This window comes from Ctenopharyngodon idella, chromosome 13 (assembly GCF_019924925.1).
Source record: "Ctenopharyngodon idella isolate HZGC_01 chromosome 13, HZGC01, whole genome shotgun sequence".
Taxonomy (NCBI): Eukaryota; Metazoa; Chordata; class Actinopteri; order Cypriniformes; family Xenocyprididae; genus Ctenopharyngodon; species Ctenopharyngodon idella.
The window spans coordinates 13,101,823-13,123,271 of record NC_067232.1 but is presented as its reverse complement, the minus strand read 5'-3'; the positions used below and the strand labels follow the sequence as shown (position 1 = coordinate 13,123,271).

The 21,449-nt window shown below is 36.4% G+C and overlaps 3 protein-coding genes across 7 annotated transcripts; 2 read left to right on the top strand and 1 right to left on the bottom strand.

Moving 5' to 3' along the window:
• Positions 1-50: 50 nt before the first annotated feature.
• mettl18 (methyltransferase like 18) lies at positions 51-1,666 on the bottom strand. The gene is made up of 2 exons (XM_051916869.1): positions 1,484-1,666; positions 51-1,217 (listed from the first exon to the last, which is right to left on the bottom strand). The coding sequence occupies exons 1-2, from the start codon at positions 1,586-1,588 to the stop codon at positions 351-353; spliced, it is 972 nt and encodes a 323-aa protein (XP_051772829.1). The 5' UTR covers positions 1,589-1,666; the 3' UTR covers positions 51-350.
• Positions 1,667-2,254: 588 nt separating this feature from the next.
• Positions 2,255-8,340, top strand: zdhhc16a (zinc finger DHHC-type palmitoyltransferase 16a). 4 transcript variants are annotated; one of them, XM_051916864.1, is made up of 12 exons: positions 2,256-2,422; positions 3,533-3,647; positions 3,750-3,986; positions 4,068-4,262; positions 4,366-4,454; positions 4,567-4,595; positions 5,469-5,602; positions 5,905-6,000; positions 7,013-7,089; positions 7,193-7,316; positions 7,484-7,554; positions 7,643-8,340. In XM_051916864.1, the coding sequence occupies exons 2-12, from the start codon at positions 3,642-3,644 to the stop codon at positions 7,743-7,745; spliced, it is 1,161 nt and encodes a 386-aa protein (XP_051772824.1). In that variant the 5' UTR covers positions 2,256-2,422; positions 3,533-3,641; the 3' UTR covers positions 7,746-8,340. The 4 variants fall into 4 exon arrangements, with proteins under 4 accessions (XP_051772828.1, XP_051772824.1, XP_051772825.1 ...); XM_051916865.1 differs by lacking the exon at positions 2,256-2,422 and adding an exon at positions 3,174-3,327; XM_051916867.1 differs by lacking the exon at positions 2,256-2,422 and adding an exon at positions 3,243-3,263.
• A 680-nt stretch (positions 8,341-9,020) lies between these two features.
• On the top strand, positions 9,021-15,333 carry ubtd1a (ubiquitin domain containing 1a). Of its 2 annotated transcripts, none has more exons than XM_051917171.1 (3): positions 9,021-10,414; positions 13,234-13,461; positions 13,881-15,333. In XM_051917171.1, exons 1-3 carry the CDS (start codon positions 10,333-10,335, stop codon positions 14,261-14,263), a joined length of 693 nt encoding a protein of 230 aa, XP_051773131.1. In that variant the 5' UTR covers positions 9,021-10,332; the 3' UTR covers positions 14,264-15,333. The 2 variants fall into 2 exon arrangements, with proteins under 2 accessions (XP_051773131.1, XP_051773132.1); XM_051917172.1 differs by lacking the exon at positions 9,021-10,414 and adding an exon at positions 10,423-11,794.
• Positions 15,334-21,449: the final 6,116 nt, after the last annotated feature.

Below are 21,449 nucleotides of genomic sequence, written 5' to 3'. Positions count from 1 at the left end.
CTGTTTCGTCTGTTGGCCTGCTTGATAAATTGAAGAGATGTAAGCTGGTATATGTAAACTTATGTCAGTCCTTGTTTATTTGATGATGGTTTTGCAGTGTTATATGAGCCAATATATTATGTGTACTTTACATTGCAGACTGAACATTAGATTTAAGTAACAAATCGTCAGAGTGTTTCACCAAACTTATTCCAGTTTCAGTGTGTTTTACCATTAGTTATATATGCCAAGCACTATTTAGGCTCCCATAGCCAAGCATTTGGCCTGAAAGGGATGGGCATCCATTATCTTAAGTTAACTTGCACCATAATATGGTGTGCACATTAACACTTATCAATACAATTGGAATGTCACTTTTTGAATGTCAATGACACAACATGTCTCTTCAGGCCTTGTTCCACATCCTTCAAATATTTGATTTGAAATACATTATTCTGCTCCACAAACTTCTCAAACAGATGAAGGCCACCTCCTACTCCAAAATAGTGAGACTTGGTTGCCAAATAAACAAGCCCATCCTCAGCAAGCAGGCCACAAAACACACTATGAAGAGAAGAGTAGTAGTCTGTGTTGTATATGGTTTCTGACGTAAAGATAATGTCATATTTTGGCAATGAGGTTTTATTTTGCATAAGTGTGAGAAAAGAGTTCCAGTCGCCCGAGAAGAAACCACAACGCTCTAGTAATTTCTGTGATGAATTCAGGGCTTTCCTCTTAGACGGTGGGCTGCTATTTTTCTCCTCGGTCTCATCATCTTCTTCACAATTGAGAAACACATTTGGCAATGTTAACTGCTCTATCACTGTGCTGTTATAATCCTGGAAGTCAACTTTGGTGGCTCCTCTCTTCAATGCAAGTATGCCAAGTAGACCTGCTCCACAGCCCAAGTCTAACACCCTTTTCCCAGCGAAGGTCTCTCCTTCATCATCAATGTACTCAAGGAGATCATACGTGCATTCCCATATCTTAAGTCCACCCTCATACACTCCAGTGATGAGGTCAGAGTTTTGGGTCAGTGTTTTGGCCAGTATCTCCTCACTGTCCTCTCGTTCAGGAGCTGTCTTCTCAAACACTGATTCATTGAGAAAGAGCAGGGGAGGCAGGGCACCTATGGTGATGGTTTCAGGCACCCAGTTCTCAATGTGGGAGAGAGGATCCAACAAAGGTTCGTGCTCAATAGCATTTTTCATCTTCGTTGGGACGGTTACACTGGATTCCTATAAAAAGATACATCATGCATATGATCTTGACAGATGCAATCACAAGTAACTTTTTGACAGGGGATGTAGCATGAGTAACTAAACGAGTAACCCACATATTCTCGATTTATTTTCACATAAATAACTGTTAAAATAGAGTATAACTTGGGGCGTTGTACTTCTCAAGCATAATTAAAGATCTTAAACAATCTTAAAGTCAGCTATCTTGTAGCATTATTAGCAAATATAGCTGGATTTAACAAGCTAATGATAAATTCCCTTACCGAGCATTTAAGATGCACATCTTTTGAGTTGTCGTCTTTCTTTTCTTTATCATTTGTTTCTTCTTCTGTCTGTAAAGGAATATCGAAGTTAAAACTGAATGCCATGGTTTGTGCTATTTCTACCCCCGTAGTGTCTGAGCACGTGTATCGTTGTCTGAACGAACTGAGTCGGATCTTTTCAATGAATTGGTTGAACCGGTTCAGAAATCGGTCCGAGTTATTTAAAAAGTATTTTACGAAAACACGTTTTCAGCCAACAGATGTAAATTAATTTTAGCAATGTAAATGCAAATTATAACTGTTTTTATGGGCTGAATAATCATTACTGCATCAAACTGGGAAACATTACACTAGATACATTCGAACAGTAGAACGTAGTAGAAAAACACGTAATAAATAGAAAAGTGTGCCTGCATATGCATTTATTGGGATGTTTTACAGCACTAAGCCGAGATTTTAGGGCCCACGAAGACGTAATTGCGTTCGTACTTAAAAGAATCACTGAATTATTTTTTGAGCCGTTTCTTTGAAACAAAACGTTCGAAAGAACCGATTCGCGAAAATGACTTAGACATAAATCAAACTACAATTCCCACAGTTCTCTGCAAGCAGCTGGGCGAGGATTACATAAAATTGAACCGAACTACGATTTTTAATGAAATACCACACTATATAATGTAATTTTGATTTTTTTTATTAATATAAAAAATATTATAAAAAAAGTTCCCACGTATTATTTCCGCACCTGAAACTCCATTTCCCAGAATTCCCACCGTGACAGCTCACATCCCTGCGCGTCAGACAGACGGACAGCAGATGAAATCAAAGGGGTAGAAACTACCTCTTCTATTTATTTGTCTCCATCTGTCCCGAAAAAAAAATCTTTCAGCGGTATCATGAGTTGAGTCCATCGCAGTTTTAGGAGAAGATCTTGGCCAGGTAAGAGAGCCGACTGCATACATTTCTTCCACGCTGTGATCTGTGATGTTTAGCTCTTGCTGTTTGATTCAGTCAGGTCGAGGTACTAAACAACAGCACTATTAACCTTTGTCTTATCGCTGATGCGCAGTATATGTTTTATGTATATTTTTACCCACAGTTTTGACACTGTGATCTGATCAATGTACCAATTTACTAATATGTACGCATATTTTTTTGTCTTTAATGATAATTTTAAAGGCACAGACTCTCAATCTGTCCCTGAGATTATAGTTTGTTTATGACATGGGGGATGGTGTATGATGCTGGCCATTTCTACAATAATCTGACAAGTGTCTATTGGCCACTATAACTATTACATCTTTTTATGCTTATGTCTATATTTCTCTAAATTTCAATGTTACGTCATATGGGTGGTGTTCCCTCCACATTAATTGTTGTGGACGGAATGTAGACTGTCCAGATACGTTTCTCACGTGTGAATTTTACAATGTCAGAGCATGCAGTGTTGTGCTTACGTTAACGTTTTTTGAATACTAACTGGGGGCACGCCTATCTGATTCATACATTTTTAGAAGTTAGCATCCCTTTGATTAGTAGTTCCCAACCACGATCCGGCCCCACAACACTGCACATTGTCCATGTCTCCTTTGTCTGACACACCCATTTCTGGTCTTGGAGTCTTTGCTAATGAGCTGATGACCTGATTCAGGTGTGCTTGATTAAGGAGACATGGAAAATGTGCAGTGTTGGGGGGCCTCCAGGATCGTGGTTGGGAACCACTGCCTTAGATTATGTGTTCTGCCTTATAACAAAGCTTCTTTTCATTATCCCAGCTCCTGTATGCATTTTAATCTCAAATTCATATCCAGTGACTCTTTATGAGACAGTTTGAAACCCTTTAAGTAAGATTAATGGTCTGATTACAATTACAAATCCAAGGAAAAACTCATTAGTCAGTAGCCTACCCATGTTTTTTGTAAACCTAAGTAAACTTTAAATGGGCTGGCCTTTTTAGATGCATTGTTATCAGTGCAATCATGTAAAGTATGCTGCCTTCTAAACATTTGACAAAAGAGTTAATCCATCATTTGTATTGTATTATGTCAGATAATCCATGGGTATCACCATAAACCATGCTTGCATTATTGGTTTGGATCAGTCCACACCAACTGCTTAGGTGGATACTTTGTTAATCTAATTGGCTTACAAGTTCAGCATGGGGGTAAGTGTCAATGAGGAAATTGCAGGACATAGAAGAACTTGCTTGTGCTGATATTCAGGAAGTTTGAACAAGTTAAGGAACGATAACATCTTGTCTTTCCAGGGGCTGAACATGCGTCCCTGCTCCACAGTCATGCACCTGCTGCTGAGATGTATGCGCGGGTGTGGCAGGCACGGTCGCAGTCGCATGCCCCGAAGACTGAGGCGGCCTCTGAGCTACATCAAATTGATCTTCAAATCCCTTTATTTTAACTCACTCACTAACTCAGAGGTAGTGATGGACTCCATCCTTGAACCAGTGTTTTGGATGGTGGAGGTTGTCACACGCTGGTTTGGAATGGTAAATCTGTCATTTCACAACAATTTTCTTAAGATATCTGTGCATATCTCTTACACCCTTCGCTTTTTCTTTTCTCTTTAGGTTTTTGTATTTTTAGTAGTTGCTCTTACCAGTTCTGTGATTTTCATCGCTTATTTCTGCCTTCTACCGTTGGTCTTGCAAACGTACTCTCCTGGCTGGATAATGTGGCACATTTGTTATGGACACTGGATCATAGTCATGATAGCCTTCCATTACTACAAGGCCACAAGCACTCCCCCTGGATACCCTCCAAAGGTTCAGCACCCTTAGACATGCCACTATCCAGTAGAGCTGATGTGTGTGTGTTGACTTCAGTGTCATTCTAACAGCTTCTTTCTTTCTTCATGTTGTTTTTCAGATGAAAAATGACATCCCGTTTGTGTCGGTTTGTAAAAAGTGTATAATTCCTAAACCAGCTCGAAGTCATCACTGTGGCATCTGTAAAACGTAAGAGAAACAAAAGGCTTATAAAATCTAATTGGTGACTCGATGTCAGCTGCATTTTATTCTGTTATTGTAAAAAAGTAACATACAAACATCCCTCTATCTTTCTTTCCAGCTGTATCCTAAAAATGGATCACCATTGCCGTATCCTTTGTAAATGACCATATTGTTGACATTTTGGAAAAATGTTTTACACAGTTTAACATTCAGTTAAAAGGGTTTGTTCAGCCAAAATTAACAATTTGCCATCATTTAGTCCCCCTCATGATTTTACAAACCTGTATATGGACAAGTTGTGTGGACCACATTTATCATACTTTTAGAGGGATTTTGCCATAATTTATTATAATTGTATGGAAAAGAATGACCAGAGCTGTTTTCAAAATAGTGTAAAATTTCCAGTAAAAATCCCTTTAATTTTCTCCATAGGGCAAACGATTTTTAACAAAAACTTTATAACTTTAAAGACAGACCTGCTGTGAGCTACGAGGTTGCTTTTGTTGAAGCCATTATTCGCATTATTTCAACTTATTTAAAAAAAATAATCAGTAAACAATGCAATTTCTGGTGAAAAACTACATTACCCAGCATTCTACAAAGAACTGAAGTTCTTTCCCTTATTAAAGCTATTAAGTACACAATCTTGTACATTTGTCTTTTAGTCCTATATTCAAATACTTTTGTGCTTCACTGAAAGTTTGTAATATTATCATATTATTATAATCTAGCTTTTTAATGAAGACTTCTTAAGAATCCCTATGGAAAAAATGAATGGGGAAAAAAATACTTATGGAACCAAGGCTGCTGAAAAAGTGAGGGTAATGTTGCTCTCTATTTCCAGTTTTGCATTTCACAGAAGAAAGATATAAAGATTCAGAATGTGCGTAAGTGACAATGACAATCAGAAAAAGATGGAATTTAAATTAATTTCATTAAATGCCAGTTATTCATTTAACACCCCATATACCTTAGGTTTTACACTTCTGTGAAGTTGGTTCCTTAATTATATATTTTCAGCTTGGCTTAACAACTGTGTTGGTCATTACAATCATCGTTACTTCTTCTCCTTTTGTCTCTATTTGACTATGGGCTGCATGTACTGTAGCATCAGCGGTCGCAATCTCTTTATCGATGCATACAATGCCATAGATGTAAGGCTTTGTTTGTTAATACATTCGTTTCTTCATGTTATGGCATTTCTTCTGTTTTGTTAACTCATCATTTTGTATCATAAAAGTTTGAATCTTTCACTCACTCAAAGCTTGGAAGACACCTCAGTAGGCATTTTTTCCATCCTCTTATTCTTATGAATAAGGTGTTTTGTGTTCATTCTTAGATGGTGTTTAACTCTTCTCTTTTTGAATGGTTGTGCCTCTCCTTTTCTCTTTCTGTTCTCAAAGTCTGGGGTAGTGGGCCTGTCTTAACTGCCAGCTGTCTCTCTGCCATTCTATAGCAATTCAGGCACATGGAAGCGGAGAAACAGGGTGTTCCGGTGACAGGGATTGGGTTGCTCATCGGCATTGTACCATCAGAAGGCGTGGCTGGGAAGGTACTTCAGGTGTCGTTGTTCCTGCTGTCGGCTTCGCTTTAGAATTGGAATTCGTCCTTTTCTGTATCTCGTCTCATTATTTAACACTCTTAAAACAAACAACATTCTATGAAACACCAACAAATTATTTCTGACCTTCCTTATCCCAATTCTAACAGTAAACATTTAAATGGGTATTACTTACTGACTTTGCTTTTGTCACAATTGGATAAGGACGGATTTACTTTAGACTCTTTAAGCTCTGGTTGGTAAGATTTGGTGCACTAGAATTTCCATTTAGATCAATGAATCAGGAAAGTGCGCAGTTCTCCGTTTTATGGTTATGAGCAGATATAGTGAATTTCTTTGCATCATATGACAAAATATAAAACTGAGTGGCATATGTAAACGAATGACACTTTTATAATGCATATACACACATGCTGCCATTCACATCAAGTTTGGGGTTGGGAAGATTTTTTTTTATATTTTTTGAAAAGAAAGTAATAGTTTTAATTCAGCAATGATGCATTAAATTGATCAAAACGAACAGTAAAGACTTATAAATAACAAATAAATGCTGTTATTTTAAATGTATTCATTAAGGAACTGTTTTCAACATTATTAATGTTTCTTGAGCAACACTGAAGACTGCAGTAATGATGCTGAAAATTCAGCTTTGCATCACAGGAATTAATTACATCTTAAAATATATTAAAATAGAAGATATTTATTTTAAATGGTAATAATATTTCACATTATTACTGTTTTTATTGTATTTTTAATTGAATAATTGAGCATACGAATCTTATTTCAGAAACATTAAAAAATCGTACCAACTCTGAATCTTTGAATGTTAGTGTATACATGCATAAATAATATAGTTGCATTCATATAAACATCTATTTATATAATATTTTAAAATGTTAAATTATTTGTATCTATAGTATATTGGATTTTTAATTAATTTTTATTAATATATTATTTTGAATAAATACAATATTTTCCTCTTCTGATGCTTCACGGGATACAGGAGGTTTCGCAACCTCCATACACCTACAAGGACAGGATGATTCACAAGAGTATTATCTACATGTGGGTCCTCACAAGGTACGTCATTTCAAAAGGCTATTCTTTCACAGCGGCCCCAATCCTGGTTTTATTATTTCTATAGACTCACATCTTTTGTTATGTTTGTTGGTTTTTCCATCAGCACAGTGTCAGTTGCCCTCGGAGCTCTCACACTGTGGCATGCTATACTTATCACCCGTGGAGAAACCAGCATTGAACGCCATATAAACAACAAAGAGGCCAAACGTTTGGCGAAACGTGGAAAGGTGAGGGTGCATTCAGGCCGTTCAGAATCAAAGTCTTGGCTATTCTATTTGTTTAAGGAGAGCAGGGTGATTGGGATTTAATTTCTTTCTTTTATTTGAGATCTCTTATAATTGCATCAAATACTTTTTTTCCCCCCTATGATTTAACCTTTTCTTTCTTTTTAAAGGTCTATCGGAATCCCTTCAGTTACGGTAAACTAAACAACTGGAAGGTGTTCTTTGGTGTAGAAAAGAGAAGGTGAAATTACACATTTTACTTGCTCTTTGTAGTAGTCTGCAGTCTTTCAGCTGTGGTTTAATGTAAATTATTATAATTACCTCCACAGTCATTGGCTGACACGTATTCTCCTCCCCTCTGGACACACCCCATATGGTGACGGACTGACATGGGACATTTACCCTCTTAAAAAAGACATGATGCCAGTCTGAGACATTAAAGACTTGACTGTCCTCGTTGACGAAGACCAACACACTCATCAGGGTGAGTCTCACCCGCTGTGCCAAAGCAGAACCAGAGCCCTGGGAACACGGGAGTCTGCAGAGCCCAGATTTAGACAGTGATCTCACTGGATGACTTTTGCTCTTTTTGGCCAAATGAAAGGGCTGTCCTCCAAAAATACCATGCATTCAGATGTTTTCTATCAATATTTTGTAATGAAATCATGGCAGTTGTCTCTGATATCTATGGAAGATAGTTTTGTAGCCATGAGGGGCTTAAAGGGATAGTTCACCCAAAAATGAAAATTTTGTCATTACTCGCCCTCAAGTTGTTCCAAACCTGTATGAGTTTCATTCTTCGGTTGAACATAAAAGATATTTTAAAGAATGTTGGTAACCAGACTGTTGACAGCACCCTTTGACTTCCATAGTATTTTTTTTTTTTTTGTGAACGAACTATCCCTTTAATGTATGATTGTGTAAAAATGATTTTTAACACATTATTTATGTCACTTACAGTATCATTATTTAAATCTTAAACTTGCCTAGAATTTTATTAAATGTAAAATAAATGTTTTTCACAGCATTTCTTGTATTTTTTTTTTTTTTTTTTTACATTTTTAAACGCACCACCATGAATTACAAATTACTGCCTTTAGATGGCAGTGTACTATCATTTTACCATTTCTGAATCTTTTTTATACCAGGTCAGTGGTAACTAGTACTAAGTAACTGCGGTGATATATGATATTTTGGAAAACGTGTAAAATATTAAAAATTTTAATTTAATATTGAACATGACATTTATATCTAATAGTTTTAAATATTTATTAAACCATTCATTTATAAATAGAGACATCTGGCATTTTTTGAAGATTTTTTTTTCATGAAATATGGCTAAATATGGTTTCATATGATGGCAAATCAACATTTATTTGCACTTAATACCTAATAAGTTTTATACAGTGCAGTTTCTAACATGGCTATTTCTATCAAACAGCTTGAGTGGTTAAGACCAGCCCTGCGTCCCAATGTCCATACTATCCATCCTAAATAGTATGTGAGATTAAAATAAGTGTGTCCCAAAGCATAGTATGTTGAAAAGAGTATGCCAAAAGTCCCCGGATGGTCTACTATTTTCGGTAGATTTTCGAAGTGTGGATCGGTGCACACTATAAAGGCTAATATTGCCCACAACCCATTGCGCTTTGGATGAGGATTCAGTTCAGAACTACAAACACAAGTAAAAAGTGTTTAAAAAAAAAAACTACAAAACATGGCGGATATGCGCGACCGACGGTGAGAGGTTTGAGTGACTAATAATCAGTTTAACCTGATAGAAAATATTTATTTAATGTTATCCGTGTTATATTCCATCTGCAATATCATTGTGGACTTTTATAAAGATCCGATTGTCCATTAACTTTTAAATGCATCATTATGCATATGAGGAGAGTTCTCCACATGAAAGACCCGCGACTGCAGATCAACGTGCAACTGCATTTCTCTCCGGTACGGTAGGAAATTAACTAAATGAAATGTGGTGGAGGATGTAAGATGATTGACAGGCCAGTTTACAGTGACAGGATGCGACAGAGAGCAAAGACGCAATTATATGACGTGATAGTATGTCCCAAAGCTTGTCTACTCTTTTGCTACACACTCAAAAGTACTTTTTGTTCACAAAAAGAGTACATACTTTTAGGGCGTAGTAGAAGTAGGCGAATTGGGACGCAGCACAAGTGTACACACAGGCCTAATCAGCAACAACAACAACAACAAAAAATCTGTATATGTTCAAAATGTTTTTGAATTTAGTACAGTACTGAACTCGAGAATTAAAACAAACTTTCCAAACGAAGTAAAGACAGGCAGATGAAATCAAAATGTTGGAAAGGTGAATTTGGTGAACATTAGAGAGACATTAAGCAGTTTCACAGAAAATAAACAATAAAAATAATTAATTAATTAATTGATTAAAAGGAAACGAGAATAAAGAAATAGTGGCTTGCAACTCCAGAATAAGGAAAAAAATGGCAACAGCTGCAAAAATTCGGTGACCCTGCTGTTTCTCCGCAGAACTTCAAAAGAGTCAGCCGCGCTCACGATAATGTGCACGAGCGCCCTCTAGTCACAGATTTACTACATCACGAATATCATCCTTTAGCTCTACAATGAATTATTCTTCTTCATGAGCCATCAGGAGTGTGGACTACATCGGGGAGGATGTATGCGTTTAACTCAAAGGATAATATCAGGTTTATATTATTAGTAACTGTCATTGATTGCATTAGTGTGTTACATTTGTCTTCCTGGTGGAAGGTTTACTGATCAGATCAGATTAAGTCTTAGACAAATGTCGACTCAGCGGAATACAACGGGTTTGCGTCTCTCCTCGAACAACAATGCATCTGACAACAGAACATAACAGTAAACTAGACACAAACTTTCTTCTGCAACGACAAAATATAATTTGCTGACGTCACCAGCTAGCACTTTTTACATTTTGGATCCTGTAGAAATGCATTTACTCGGGCATCCAGGCATTCGAGGCTTGGTCCTGATATGAGTTTGAGTAATGGGAAGTTGCTTTGGAGTGATACGTCAAAGGTCTCACCTGTCCTCCAGGAATGCATCCAGATACAGCACCAAACGAGGAGGTAAGGCTTGACCTGCCGAGGAATTCTGTTTGCAAATAGTGTAAATGTTCCTTGAATGAGAAAACCTGTTTGTCCTACTCCATCAACACTGTCTTTGCAAGCTTATTCTGATATTTTAGAGAATGTATCAATGTAAAAAGACACTATATGGGAACCTTAGATAAGGGGTTTCAATCTTTTAGATGCCACTGACATTCTTGTGCGAGAGACCCCCATCCTAAAATTTAAAAGGAATTTATAGCCTAGTTTCTAGTATAAAGACCAAATTATACAGTGAAATATAAATTCATTTAAAATATTATCTGAAAAATATTTAGTTTCTGTTAAATGACATTATTATAGTACTGTATTGTTGGATTATTTATTTACATATTTATTTTAATCTTTTTTTGTTTTGTTTATTTTAATCTAAGTTGTATTCATTTATTTTAATCTTATTATTTATTTATTTATGTTTTACATTTTATAAGCTGTTTAGTTCTAAACTTTTCCACAGAACCCCTAGCACTTCCTTGCAGTCACCTGGGGGTACCCAGGCCCCATTTTGAAAACTAAATCGTCTTAAAAACTTCTAGGCACCATTTCAAAAAGGGCAGTTAACTTTCTTTCTTTTACGTGGGCAGGACTTACACTATGGAACCCATTATTTCCTGTTGGAACTCTAAAGACTTTCACTGGTTCTTCAAGTAACCCCAACACAAGGGAAAGATTCAGAGGCATGTGAAACATGTATTAAAGTTTTATTAAGTTTTCCTTTACTTTATTTTGATGCATGGTGCATAGAAGATTGACATACTGGATATACAGAGTTCTGAATTAATTGTGGATTTCTTCTCTGCTTAAATTATAAAATGAATGTTCTTCCTTTACTTAGAAATCCATTAAGATTGGGACATCTTAGATAAGACGTATTTGTGGAGTTGCTTGGGTGCACCTGCTCTGGACAATCCTGGGATTTACAGTTTATTTTTGACTCTCTGTCCTGGTCTGAAATAGAGCCGACTGGATTAAGTTTGTTGTGAAAAGTCACTCATACACCTAAACCCAAGCCAGAGATTGTGAAAGCAAGGACTGTTTCTTGCCGCTAGAAGCTATCTTGGTGGCCAGCTCTGATTTATATTTGTACGGTGTTATTTTTAGTTTCAGAAAACAGGTGATGGGCGTGTACAGTGTACAAGAAACTGGATTTACTAGCTGAGTGTCAGAGTTTGACACTGTGAGTGACATTTTATAGCACCGTGTGGAGTTGATTGTCCCTCAAACACCTGAATGAACTCATAGGAGCGACTTTCCAGTAAATTTTCACTGATTAAAGGAATCAGACCATGGGAGTTGCAAACTCGAGAGACTATCAACCAACGGTAACAGTTGTGCTCAAAAGTAAGTAGCTTACAGCACACAATTTAGCTGTTTATAAGATAAAATGTGATAGGATTGTTTAGAGATACTTGAAGTATTAGAACTGTTGAAGGTTGTTGATTTACTGTGTACATTAGCATACTTATTATGTAGTCCAAGACCCTAAATCTGATGAAAATTTTGGGTAGTTTTTTTGGTCATGCTAGCAAATATTATTTTGTTTGAAACAGTTTCATGTTTAGTCACCTGTTCTCTGACCGGAGACGTCCTGCCATTTGAACGGAAGCCAAATTAAATGAACAAAATAATCTCCTGTACTTAGTAATTGAAAAGGATTTGTAATTTCGCAAGAGGCCAGATGGCTTGGCTGTGTTTAGTTTGCTGACTTACAGAGTCAGTTTGATTTGTATGAGTGTGGCATCCCAGCAATACCTTAAATGCGTGTTAATACAGTACATGCTGGATTATTACTGTACATCATGGACTTGTACTGCATAAGCCAAGTTAGCCAACATACATGATTTTTATGGTCTTTTTATCGTAAAAATGCATAATGACATGGTAAAGTTTAGTACTTGTGTCTAAATGGTTTGATTTTTATTTATTTTGGTATTCATTGTTACAATGAAAATGATGAATGTTGCAGTGTGTTTGTTTTGTGGCGTTCTACTCTTGTAAACTCTCATCTGGCTAGGAGTGATGCATGATGGGAAAGAAGCCACTAAATCCTGTTTTGCATCACCCGATTAAGGCTTTAATCTCAGCCACTATAAATAATTTGTTTTTCTCCAGTGTATCCATTGCTTTGACTTGAGAGCAGTTTTTTTTTTTTTTTTTATCATGGTTGGAGGAAGATTTAAAGTTTCTTCTGAAATCTGTACTGTGATTCTGTCACGTTTTGTTTGTATACAAATGATTCAGCCACGTGTCTGAGCCAATAGCTTTCTTCCCAAAGGGATTTCCCTTTGGCCCACATGAGCTCTTTGCCTTTAGGTGACATTGAGCTTGGCTGGCTTGACTGTTGGAATTTAGCCTGTGGTTTAGATTGAGATAATGACCGCATTATTACATTTTATCTGTAATAATGGGTTCATAGTTCATTTAAAGGACAAGAAGTTATTAAACCGTTGTTTGTTATGTAACTTTAATGAGCGATTGATGAACAAGAGTTCTGAGCTTAGATTAAATTGATTTATCTTTGCTACACATAAAAAAAAAAAAAAAAGCTTCTAGTATGATAAATCTGTTCAGGCCCACTGAATCTCATTTGGGCAAAAGCTGTGATGTCACATGTGTTTCATGTGTTTGTTGTCCTAGTTCTTTAACAAGAGGTCAGAGCCGTTTTTGCAAAACAGGATTTTTACAAATGTCATATATCGTACAGACTAATTAATGCATCTCTAAATGATCCTGATATTGTTAAGGTAACATTTTTATCTTGATATCTTTTTCTTCTGTAGGACGCAATGAGCCCCTGAAGAAAGATAAGCCCAAGTGGAAAAGTGACTATCCTATGACGGAGGGCCAGCTGCGCAGTAAAAGAGATGAATTCTGGGACACGGCCCCAGCTTTTGACGGCCGTAAAGAGATCTGGGACGCGCTAAAAGCTGCAGCTGTAGCGATTGAATGTAACGACCATGAACTAGCGCAGGCTATTGTAGATGGAGCTAGCATCACACTGCCTCATGGTAAACATTTAAACATCATTTCTATTCATAGATCACTAGTTTCCACAAAAATATTAAGCACTACACCCATTTTCAAAATTGAAATGTTTCCTGAGCACAAAATCAGAATATTAGGATGATTTCTAAATGATTATGTGACACTGAAGACTGCTGAAAATTCAGCTTTGCCATCACAGGAATAAATTACATTTTAAAATATATTAAAATAAAGAAAAAATGTATATAAAATTGTAATATTTCACAATAATACAATTTTTTGATCAAATAAATTCAGCCTTGCTGAGGATGAGACTTCAAAAACACTTTAAAAATGTAGAACCCAAACTTTTGAACAGCTGTGTACACATGCTAAATATACACATTTGCTTTAATGACAGAAGCATTTGAGCTGAATTATAGCATTTGATTTGCTCTTTCAGGATCCCTTATGGAGTGCTATGATGAACTGGGCAACCGCTATCAGCTCCCTGCATACTGCTTGGCTCCTCCAGTCAACCTGGTCTCTGAGTGCAACGATCATAATGTGTCTGAATCCACTGAGCCACAGGAGAAGAAAGAGAAGGAGTTCCAGCTGAAGGTGCGTCTCTCCACCGGAAAAGACCTTCGTCTTAGTGCCACTATGGCCGATTCCATCCGTCAGCTGAAGAAACAGCTTCAAGTTCAGGAAGATATTGATACCATCAATCAGCGCTGGTTTTTCTCTGGAAAGCTCCTCACGGATAAAACACGTTTACAGGACACCAAGATCCAGAAGGACTTTGTAATACAGGTCATTGTTAATCAGCCCATTGTTCCCAACTAGTAAACACACAAAACTGTGAACCAGGACTCAATAAACTCACACCTGCTTTTATGTTTTCATTATAGCCCACTGATCAGGTCGGATTTCTTTTCCAAATGTGAAGAACAAACATTTCTTATAGAAACATCTTAATTGTAGCATACTAAAATGTGTTATACTAAATTTACATATATTGCCTTCTTGGTTTTAATATCCATATGTTGTGTGGATAATCATTTCCATATTCTATATGGTATCTTTTGCCTTGATCCTTGGTACAGTCTGCTGTCCACTGCTTAGCAGACATAGACTATTTTCAAGAGGGTGAATTTTCAGAGTGCAAGGATTTTTCAGTCTTATTAAGACACTATTAAAATGGTTATTGCATCATGATGCCATTTTGATTTGACTTTTCGGAGACTTATGAATCTGTCTGTTATCAAAAAAAAAAAAAAAAAAAACCCTCAAACTTTGGTACTCTGTCTGATTTTAATTGCCAGTCATAATTTTTGTTCATATTCCGAAGCAATATGTATACATTTGTTTGTAGCCATGCTTTTAAAGAGGTTTGTAATTTATTTTAGCACAGACAGGTTCATTTTATTATTTCTAATGTAAATGAATTTTTTAATGATTAAAAATTACAAGGTTTGTTTATTGACTTTAAAAACTCTAAATTGTACAATTATTTCATATTGTAATATATTGTTTCATTAAGAAACAGAATTGTAACTAATTGTGTATCTGGTGAAAAAACAATCTCACTGTCAGTATTTCACAAGTTTTTACTAAATTTGACTGATTTTTATACTGTGGCAAAACAAATTTTTGAGTTTTTTTTTTTTAAATGAATTTTCTATTGAAAAAATGTTGGTTGGCTTCATTTACAAATTGGCTTTTGTGGCATGATGTCAGTCATCACAGAGAGGATTTATTGTCAGATTTTTTTTCTCGTCTATGAATGGAATTAAATAGCAATTTCAAAACACGTCAGTCTGTGTATCAGTGTAAATACGAGTGCATGGTTTATTTTTAATACGATGTATTGATAAACAACTTATAAATATATATTTCTCACTGACAAATAACTCTTTTCTTTTCCTTTAACATCAAATGATCATATGTCTTGCCATGTATGAGTAGGTAGAATCCTTTTTGTCATCTTTTGATCTTTTAATTCGATTAATACAAGCCATGTTTAGTTATGCGAAACAAGCCATGACACATATTTCATGGCCTTTAAGACCAATGACATGACAACAACAGCACAATTAACAAAGAAAAAAATAAAGCCAGGAGTGTTTAAAAATACACACAAGTACAAGTACGGAATAAACTTTGTAACTCACACATTGATAGCTTGATTTATTAATTAATAACTTGAGAACTACTTTTTATTCAGCTTCTAACCCCCTGATTTCACTCACTTGCACTCATTTTTTAAGACTACTGTGCCTTAAAAAATATTTACTGGTTTAAATAGCAATAAAAATAATATATTCATTAAAAAATTTATATTACTGTAGTATTGAGTGACCACCAGACTCTCTCTCTCTCTCTCTCTCTCTCTCTCTCTCTCACACACACACACACAATCCATCCCTTTATATAGGGCTACCTAAAATGGTGCTTTTGGAGGGCATTGAAGTGTTTAATCATTATCAACATATATTTTTAATAAAAATAAATGAGTTCCAAATGACACTTCCCAGATAGCAACTTTGTGCCGGCCCAAATCCGGCCCACATCTGCCACACGTGGTATGATGATCTGGGCCACGTGGTGTGGAATGATGGCACTTAGGCGGACCGTTCCTGTTTGCCAGATCTGCCACAAGCAGGCCATAGCAATGCCACATGTCAGCCAAGAGCAAAGAAATAAACCAGAACTGAACCTTATCTGAGCCACAAAATCTTTATATATTATTTATAGAATCATCTTAGCATTAACAAGCCTGTTAACAAGCAGAATCACTGAAGGATAGAAGAGAACAGGAAAAAAAAGATAAACAGATACACAAGAGCTACAACAGACTTTAACCACAGCCTTAGATGAAATCAACTGAAGACATTAAATCTCTCCAGATCTCAGCAGAGGAGGATTAAACAATTCCACAAACAGCATTACAGCTTCACATATTACTAAGCAGATTGACTTTATTTCTGTCATTCATCTACAGAAGTTCTTATTGAGAATTATCAAAAGTTTAAGGCTCATGTTTGTTTCATTTAAAGTCACCATAATGGTGATTGGTTATTCCATTAGTTGGGCTCTTAACTCTCATAATATGTTCATCTTCTCTAGCTGCTGTAACAGTGTGTTTGTCTACGGAGCCCCGCATATGACATGCAAGAAAAAAAATTAAATAAAAATGTGGTCAGGTGAAAATGTGGTCAGGTGATGTTGACAACTTGATGATTAAGAGATTGTCATCATCCAGTGGTCTAATCTTACACAGAGTGGGTTTTTTTTTTATCATGTAGATGTAATGCAGTTAATTTCAACTTAATAATAGTCTGTTATAGAATGCATTGCGGAATAAAGCATGTCACCATTGCTGAGATTAATATTTCTACATAAGAGGGTCTGTGGTTGAAAAGATGCTTGGGAAGCCCAGCAGTGATCAACCTGAAGCTTTCACTTGCACACCCACTAAAGCTAAGCAGGGTTGAGCCCGGTCTATATCTGGATGGGAGACCTCCTGATAGACTGGGTAGCTACGGGAAGAGATGTTAGAGAGGTCGGCGGGTCTGATCAGCCTGTGTCCTGAGTGGGTCCTAATGCCCCAGAACAGTCACCATAAACTGTACTGAATAAAGGGTTAAAATAAACCCCAGAAAATAAGGGGTGTAACCCTGGGGCAAAAATAATCCCTACATTACATCACATACCATGCAGGTAGTAAGTTAGTTTCATGTCATAAATGATATAGTACTTCAGTTAGTTCTTACAACTTACATGGAAGCACTCTATTTTTTTTTTTCATTACTATTTTTAATGTTTTTGAAAGAAGTCTCATATGCTCATCAAGCCTGCATTTATTTGATCAAAAATACAGAAAAACAGTAATATTGTGAAATATTATTACAGTTTAAAATAATGGTTTTCTATTTTAATATACTTTAAAATATTATTTATTTTTGTGATGCAAAGCTGAATAAATCAATTTAATCAGCATCATTACTCCAGTCTTCAGTGTCGCATGATCCTTCAGAAATCATTCTAATATGCTGATTTATTATCAGTGTTGGAAACAGTTGTGCTGCTTAATATATTTTGGAACCTGTGATACTTTTTTTTAGGATTCATTGATGAATAAAAGGTTAAAAAGAACAGAATTTATTCAAAATAGAAATCTTTTCTAACAATATAAACCTTTACGCTCACTTGTAATGTTTAACACATCCTTACTGAATAAAATTATTAATTTTGCTTTCAAAAAAGACCACAAACTTTTGAACAGCAGTGTATATTGTTACAAAATGTTTCTATTTTGGAAAGATTATAAATTGTTACAAAATATTTCTAACCACAGAAAGATTTCAATTCACACCATGATTTAAATGTATGTCTGTAACCTGTGCAGTCTGAACAGCTCCAAGCAGGACTCGAACCCTGGTCACTAGCATGGGTTTCAGTCTCAGTTACTCTACAGTTTGATTAATTTGTCAGACAAAATGGCACATTGAGCATTATGATTGGTCAAATCAATCCAACTCCCAGCATAGGGTGAATTGTTGATAGCACTTCCACATGTAGTAGACCTCATAAAAGGCCTCATAAAAAAACAAAACTAACTTCTATTGATATCTTCTAAAGGAACAAAAAGACCGTCATTGAAATCTCATAGCAAAATGCAACTGACTGAGATCTTGCAACCAAATAAAACCAACCGTCACTGAAATATTATAATGGAACAAAAGCAATCAGAAGACTTAACACACACAAATGTTTTAAGATGACACACTAAGACAGCAAGAATCAGCACATGAATCTCAACAAAGGTGACAATCAAAAGTGTCATGCCGCAATGCATGATGGGAACAATAGAACAAAACTCCCAGCATGCATCACAGTATGAGTAGATTATGCAGCTGAACTGTCCTATTATTTTCTTTAATTCTAACTATTTGCTTTTATTTTTATGTTTTTTGTTGTCTTTTATTAGCTTTTTGTGATGTCCAGAGTTGATATGATTGTCTGAATATTTTGTTGTCACCATTGTTGAGATTCAGACGCTGATTGCTCATATCTGTGTTTGTCATTGCAGTTTATAGTTTTTTGTTAATGGTTTTTTTTTAATTTTCAAATTGATTTCCGCAAGTCGGTGTGATCAGTTTTAAATAGCCAAGTATGAACAGAGCCCATAGTTTTTTATTAAGTAAAATAAATACACGTATATACAGTGGGTACGGAAAGTATTCAGACCCCCTTAAATTTTTCACTCTTTGTTATATTGCAGCCATTTGCTAAAATCATTTAAGTTCATTTTTTTTCCTCATTAATGTACACACAGCACCCCATATTGACAGTAAAACACAGAATTGTTGACATTTTTGCAGATTTATTAAAAAAGAAAAACTGAAATATCACATGGTCCTAAGTATTCAGACCCTTTGCTCAGTATTTAGTAGAAGCACTCTTTTGATCTAATACAGCCATGAGTCTTTTTGGGAAAGATGCAACAAGTTTTTCACACCTGGATTTGGGGATCCTCTGCCATTCCTCCTTGCAGATCCTCTCCAGTTCTGTCAGGTTGGATGGTAAACGTTGGTGGACAGCCATTTTTAGGTCTCTCTCAAGAGATTCTCAATTGGGTTTAAGTCAGGGCTCTGGCTGGGCCATTCAAGAACAGTCACAGAGTTGTTGTGAAGCCACTCCTTCATTATTTTATCTGTGTGCTTAGGGTCATTGTCTTGTTGGAAGGTAAACCTTCGGCCCAGTCTGAGGTCCTGAGCACTCTGGAGAAGGTTTTCGTCCAGGATATCCCTGTACTTGGCCGCATTCATCTTTCCCTCGATTGCAACCAGTCGTCCTGTCCCTGCAGCCGAAAAACACCCCCACAGCGTGATGCTACCACCACCATGCTTCACTGTTGGGACTGTATTGGACAGGTGATGAGCAGTGCCTGGTTTTCTCCACACATACCGCTTAGAATTAAGGCCAAAAAGTTCTATCTTGGTCTCATCAGACCAGAGAATCTTATTTCTCACTTAGCAAACTCCATGCGGGCTTTCATGTGTCTTGCACTGAGGAGAGGCTTCCGTCGGGCCACTCTGCCATAAAGCCCCGACTGGTGGAGGGCTGCAGTGATGGTTGACTTTCTACAACTTTCTCCCATCTCCCGACTGCATCTCTGGAGCTCAGCCACAGTGATCTTTGGGTTCTTCTTTACCTCTCTCACCAAGGCTCTTCTCCCCCGATAGCTCAGTTTGGCCGGATGGCCAGCTCTAGGAAGGGTTCTGGTCGTCCCAAACGTCTTCCATTTAAGGATTATGGAGGCCACTGTGCTCTTAGGAACCTTAAGTGCAGCAGAAATTTTTTTGTAACCTTGGCCAGATCTGTGCCTTGCCACAATTCTGTCTCTGAGCTCTTCAGGCAGTTCCTTTGACCTCATGATTCTCATTTGCTCTGACATGCACTGTGAGCTGTAAGGTCTTATATAGACAGGTGTGTGGCTTTCCTAATCAAGTCCAATCAGTATAATCAAACACAGCTGGACTCAAATGAAGGTGTAGAACCATCTCAAGGATGATCAGAAGAAATGGACAGCACCCGAGTTAAATATATGAATGTCACAGCAAAGGGTCTGAATACTTAGGACCATGTGATATTTCAGTTTTTCTTTTTTAATAAATCAGCAAAAATGTCAACAATTCTGTGTTTTTCTGTCAATATGGGGTGCTGTGTGTACATTAATGAGGAAAAAAAATGAACTTAAATGATTTTAGCAAATGGCTGCAATATAACAAAGAGTGAAAAATTTAAGGGGGTCTGAATACTTTCCGTACCCACTGTATAGCTAATATAGTCTGTGTGCATTATCACCTCAGTGATGACATTCACTGTCAATAATTCACCTTGACAACGACATCAATTGGACATCAGTGTATGGATGTCAGTGTGTGGACGTCAAATTGACGTCAAAAAACATCAAATTGCACGTCAAAAAATTGACGTCAATTTGATTTTTTTTTTTCGACATCAGTGTGTGGATGTCAAATTGACTTAAAAAAATTGACGTCAATTTGATGTTTGTTTTTTCGACATCAGTTGGACATCAGTGTGTGGACGTCAAATTGATGTCAAAAAATTGACGTCAATTTGATTGTTTTTTTTTTTTTTACATCAATTGGACATCAGTGTGTGGACGTCAAATTGACGTCAAAAAATTGACGTCAATTTGATTGAGTTTTTTTTTACATCAATTGGACATCAGTGTGTGGACGTCAAATTGACGTCAAAAAATTGACGTCAATTTGATTGAGTTTTTTTTTACATCAATTGGACATCAGTGTGTGGACGTCAAATTGACGTCAAAAAATTGACGTCAATTTGATGTTTTTTTTCGACATCAGTGTGTGGATGTCAAATTGACTTAAAAAAATTGACGTCAATTTGATGTTTGTTTTTTCGACATCAGTTGGACATCAGTGTGTGGACGTCAAATTGATGTCAAAAAATTGACGTCAATTAGATTGTTTTTTTTTTTTTCGACATCAATTGGACATCAGTGTGTGGACGTCAAATTGACGTCAAAAAATTGACGTCAATTTGATTGAGTTTTTTTTTACATCAATTGGACATCAGTGTGTGGACGTCAAATTGACGTCAATTTTTTGACGTCAATTTGATGGGTTTTTTGAACATCAATTCGACATCAGTGTGTGGACGTCAAATTGACGTCAAAAAATTGACGTCAATTTGATGTTTTTTTTGGACATCAATTCGACATCAGTGTGTGGACGTCAAATTGACGTCAAAAAATTGACGTCAATTTGATGGGTTTTTTGAACATCAATTCGACATCAGTGTGTGGACGTCAAATTGACGTCAAAAAATTGACGTCAATTTGATTTTTTTTTTTCGACATCAGTGTGTGGATGTCAAATTGACTTAAAAAAATTGACGTCAATTTGATGTTTGTTTTTTCGACATCAGTTGGACATCAGTGTGTGGACGTCAAATTGACGTCAAAAAATTGACG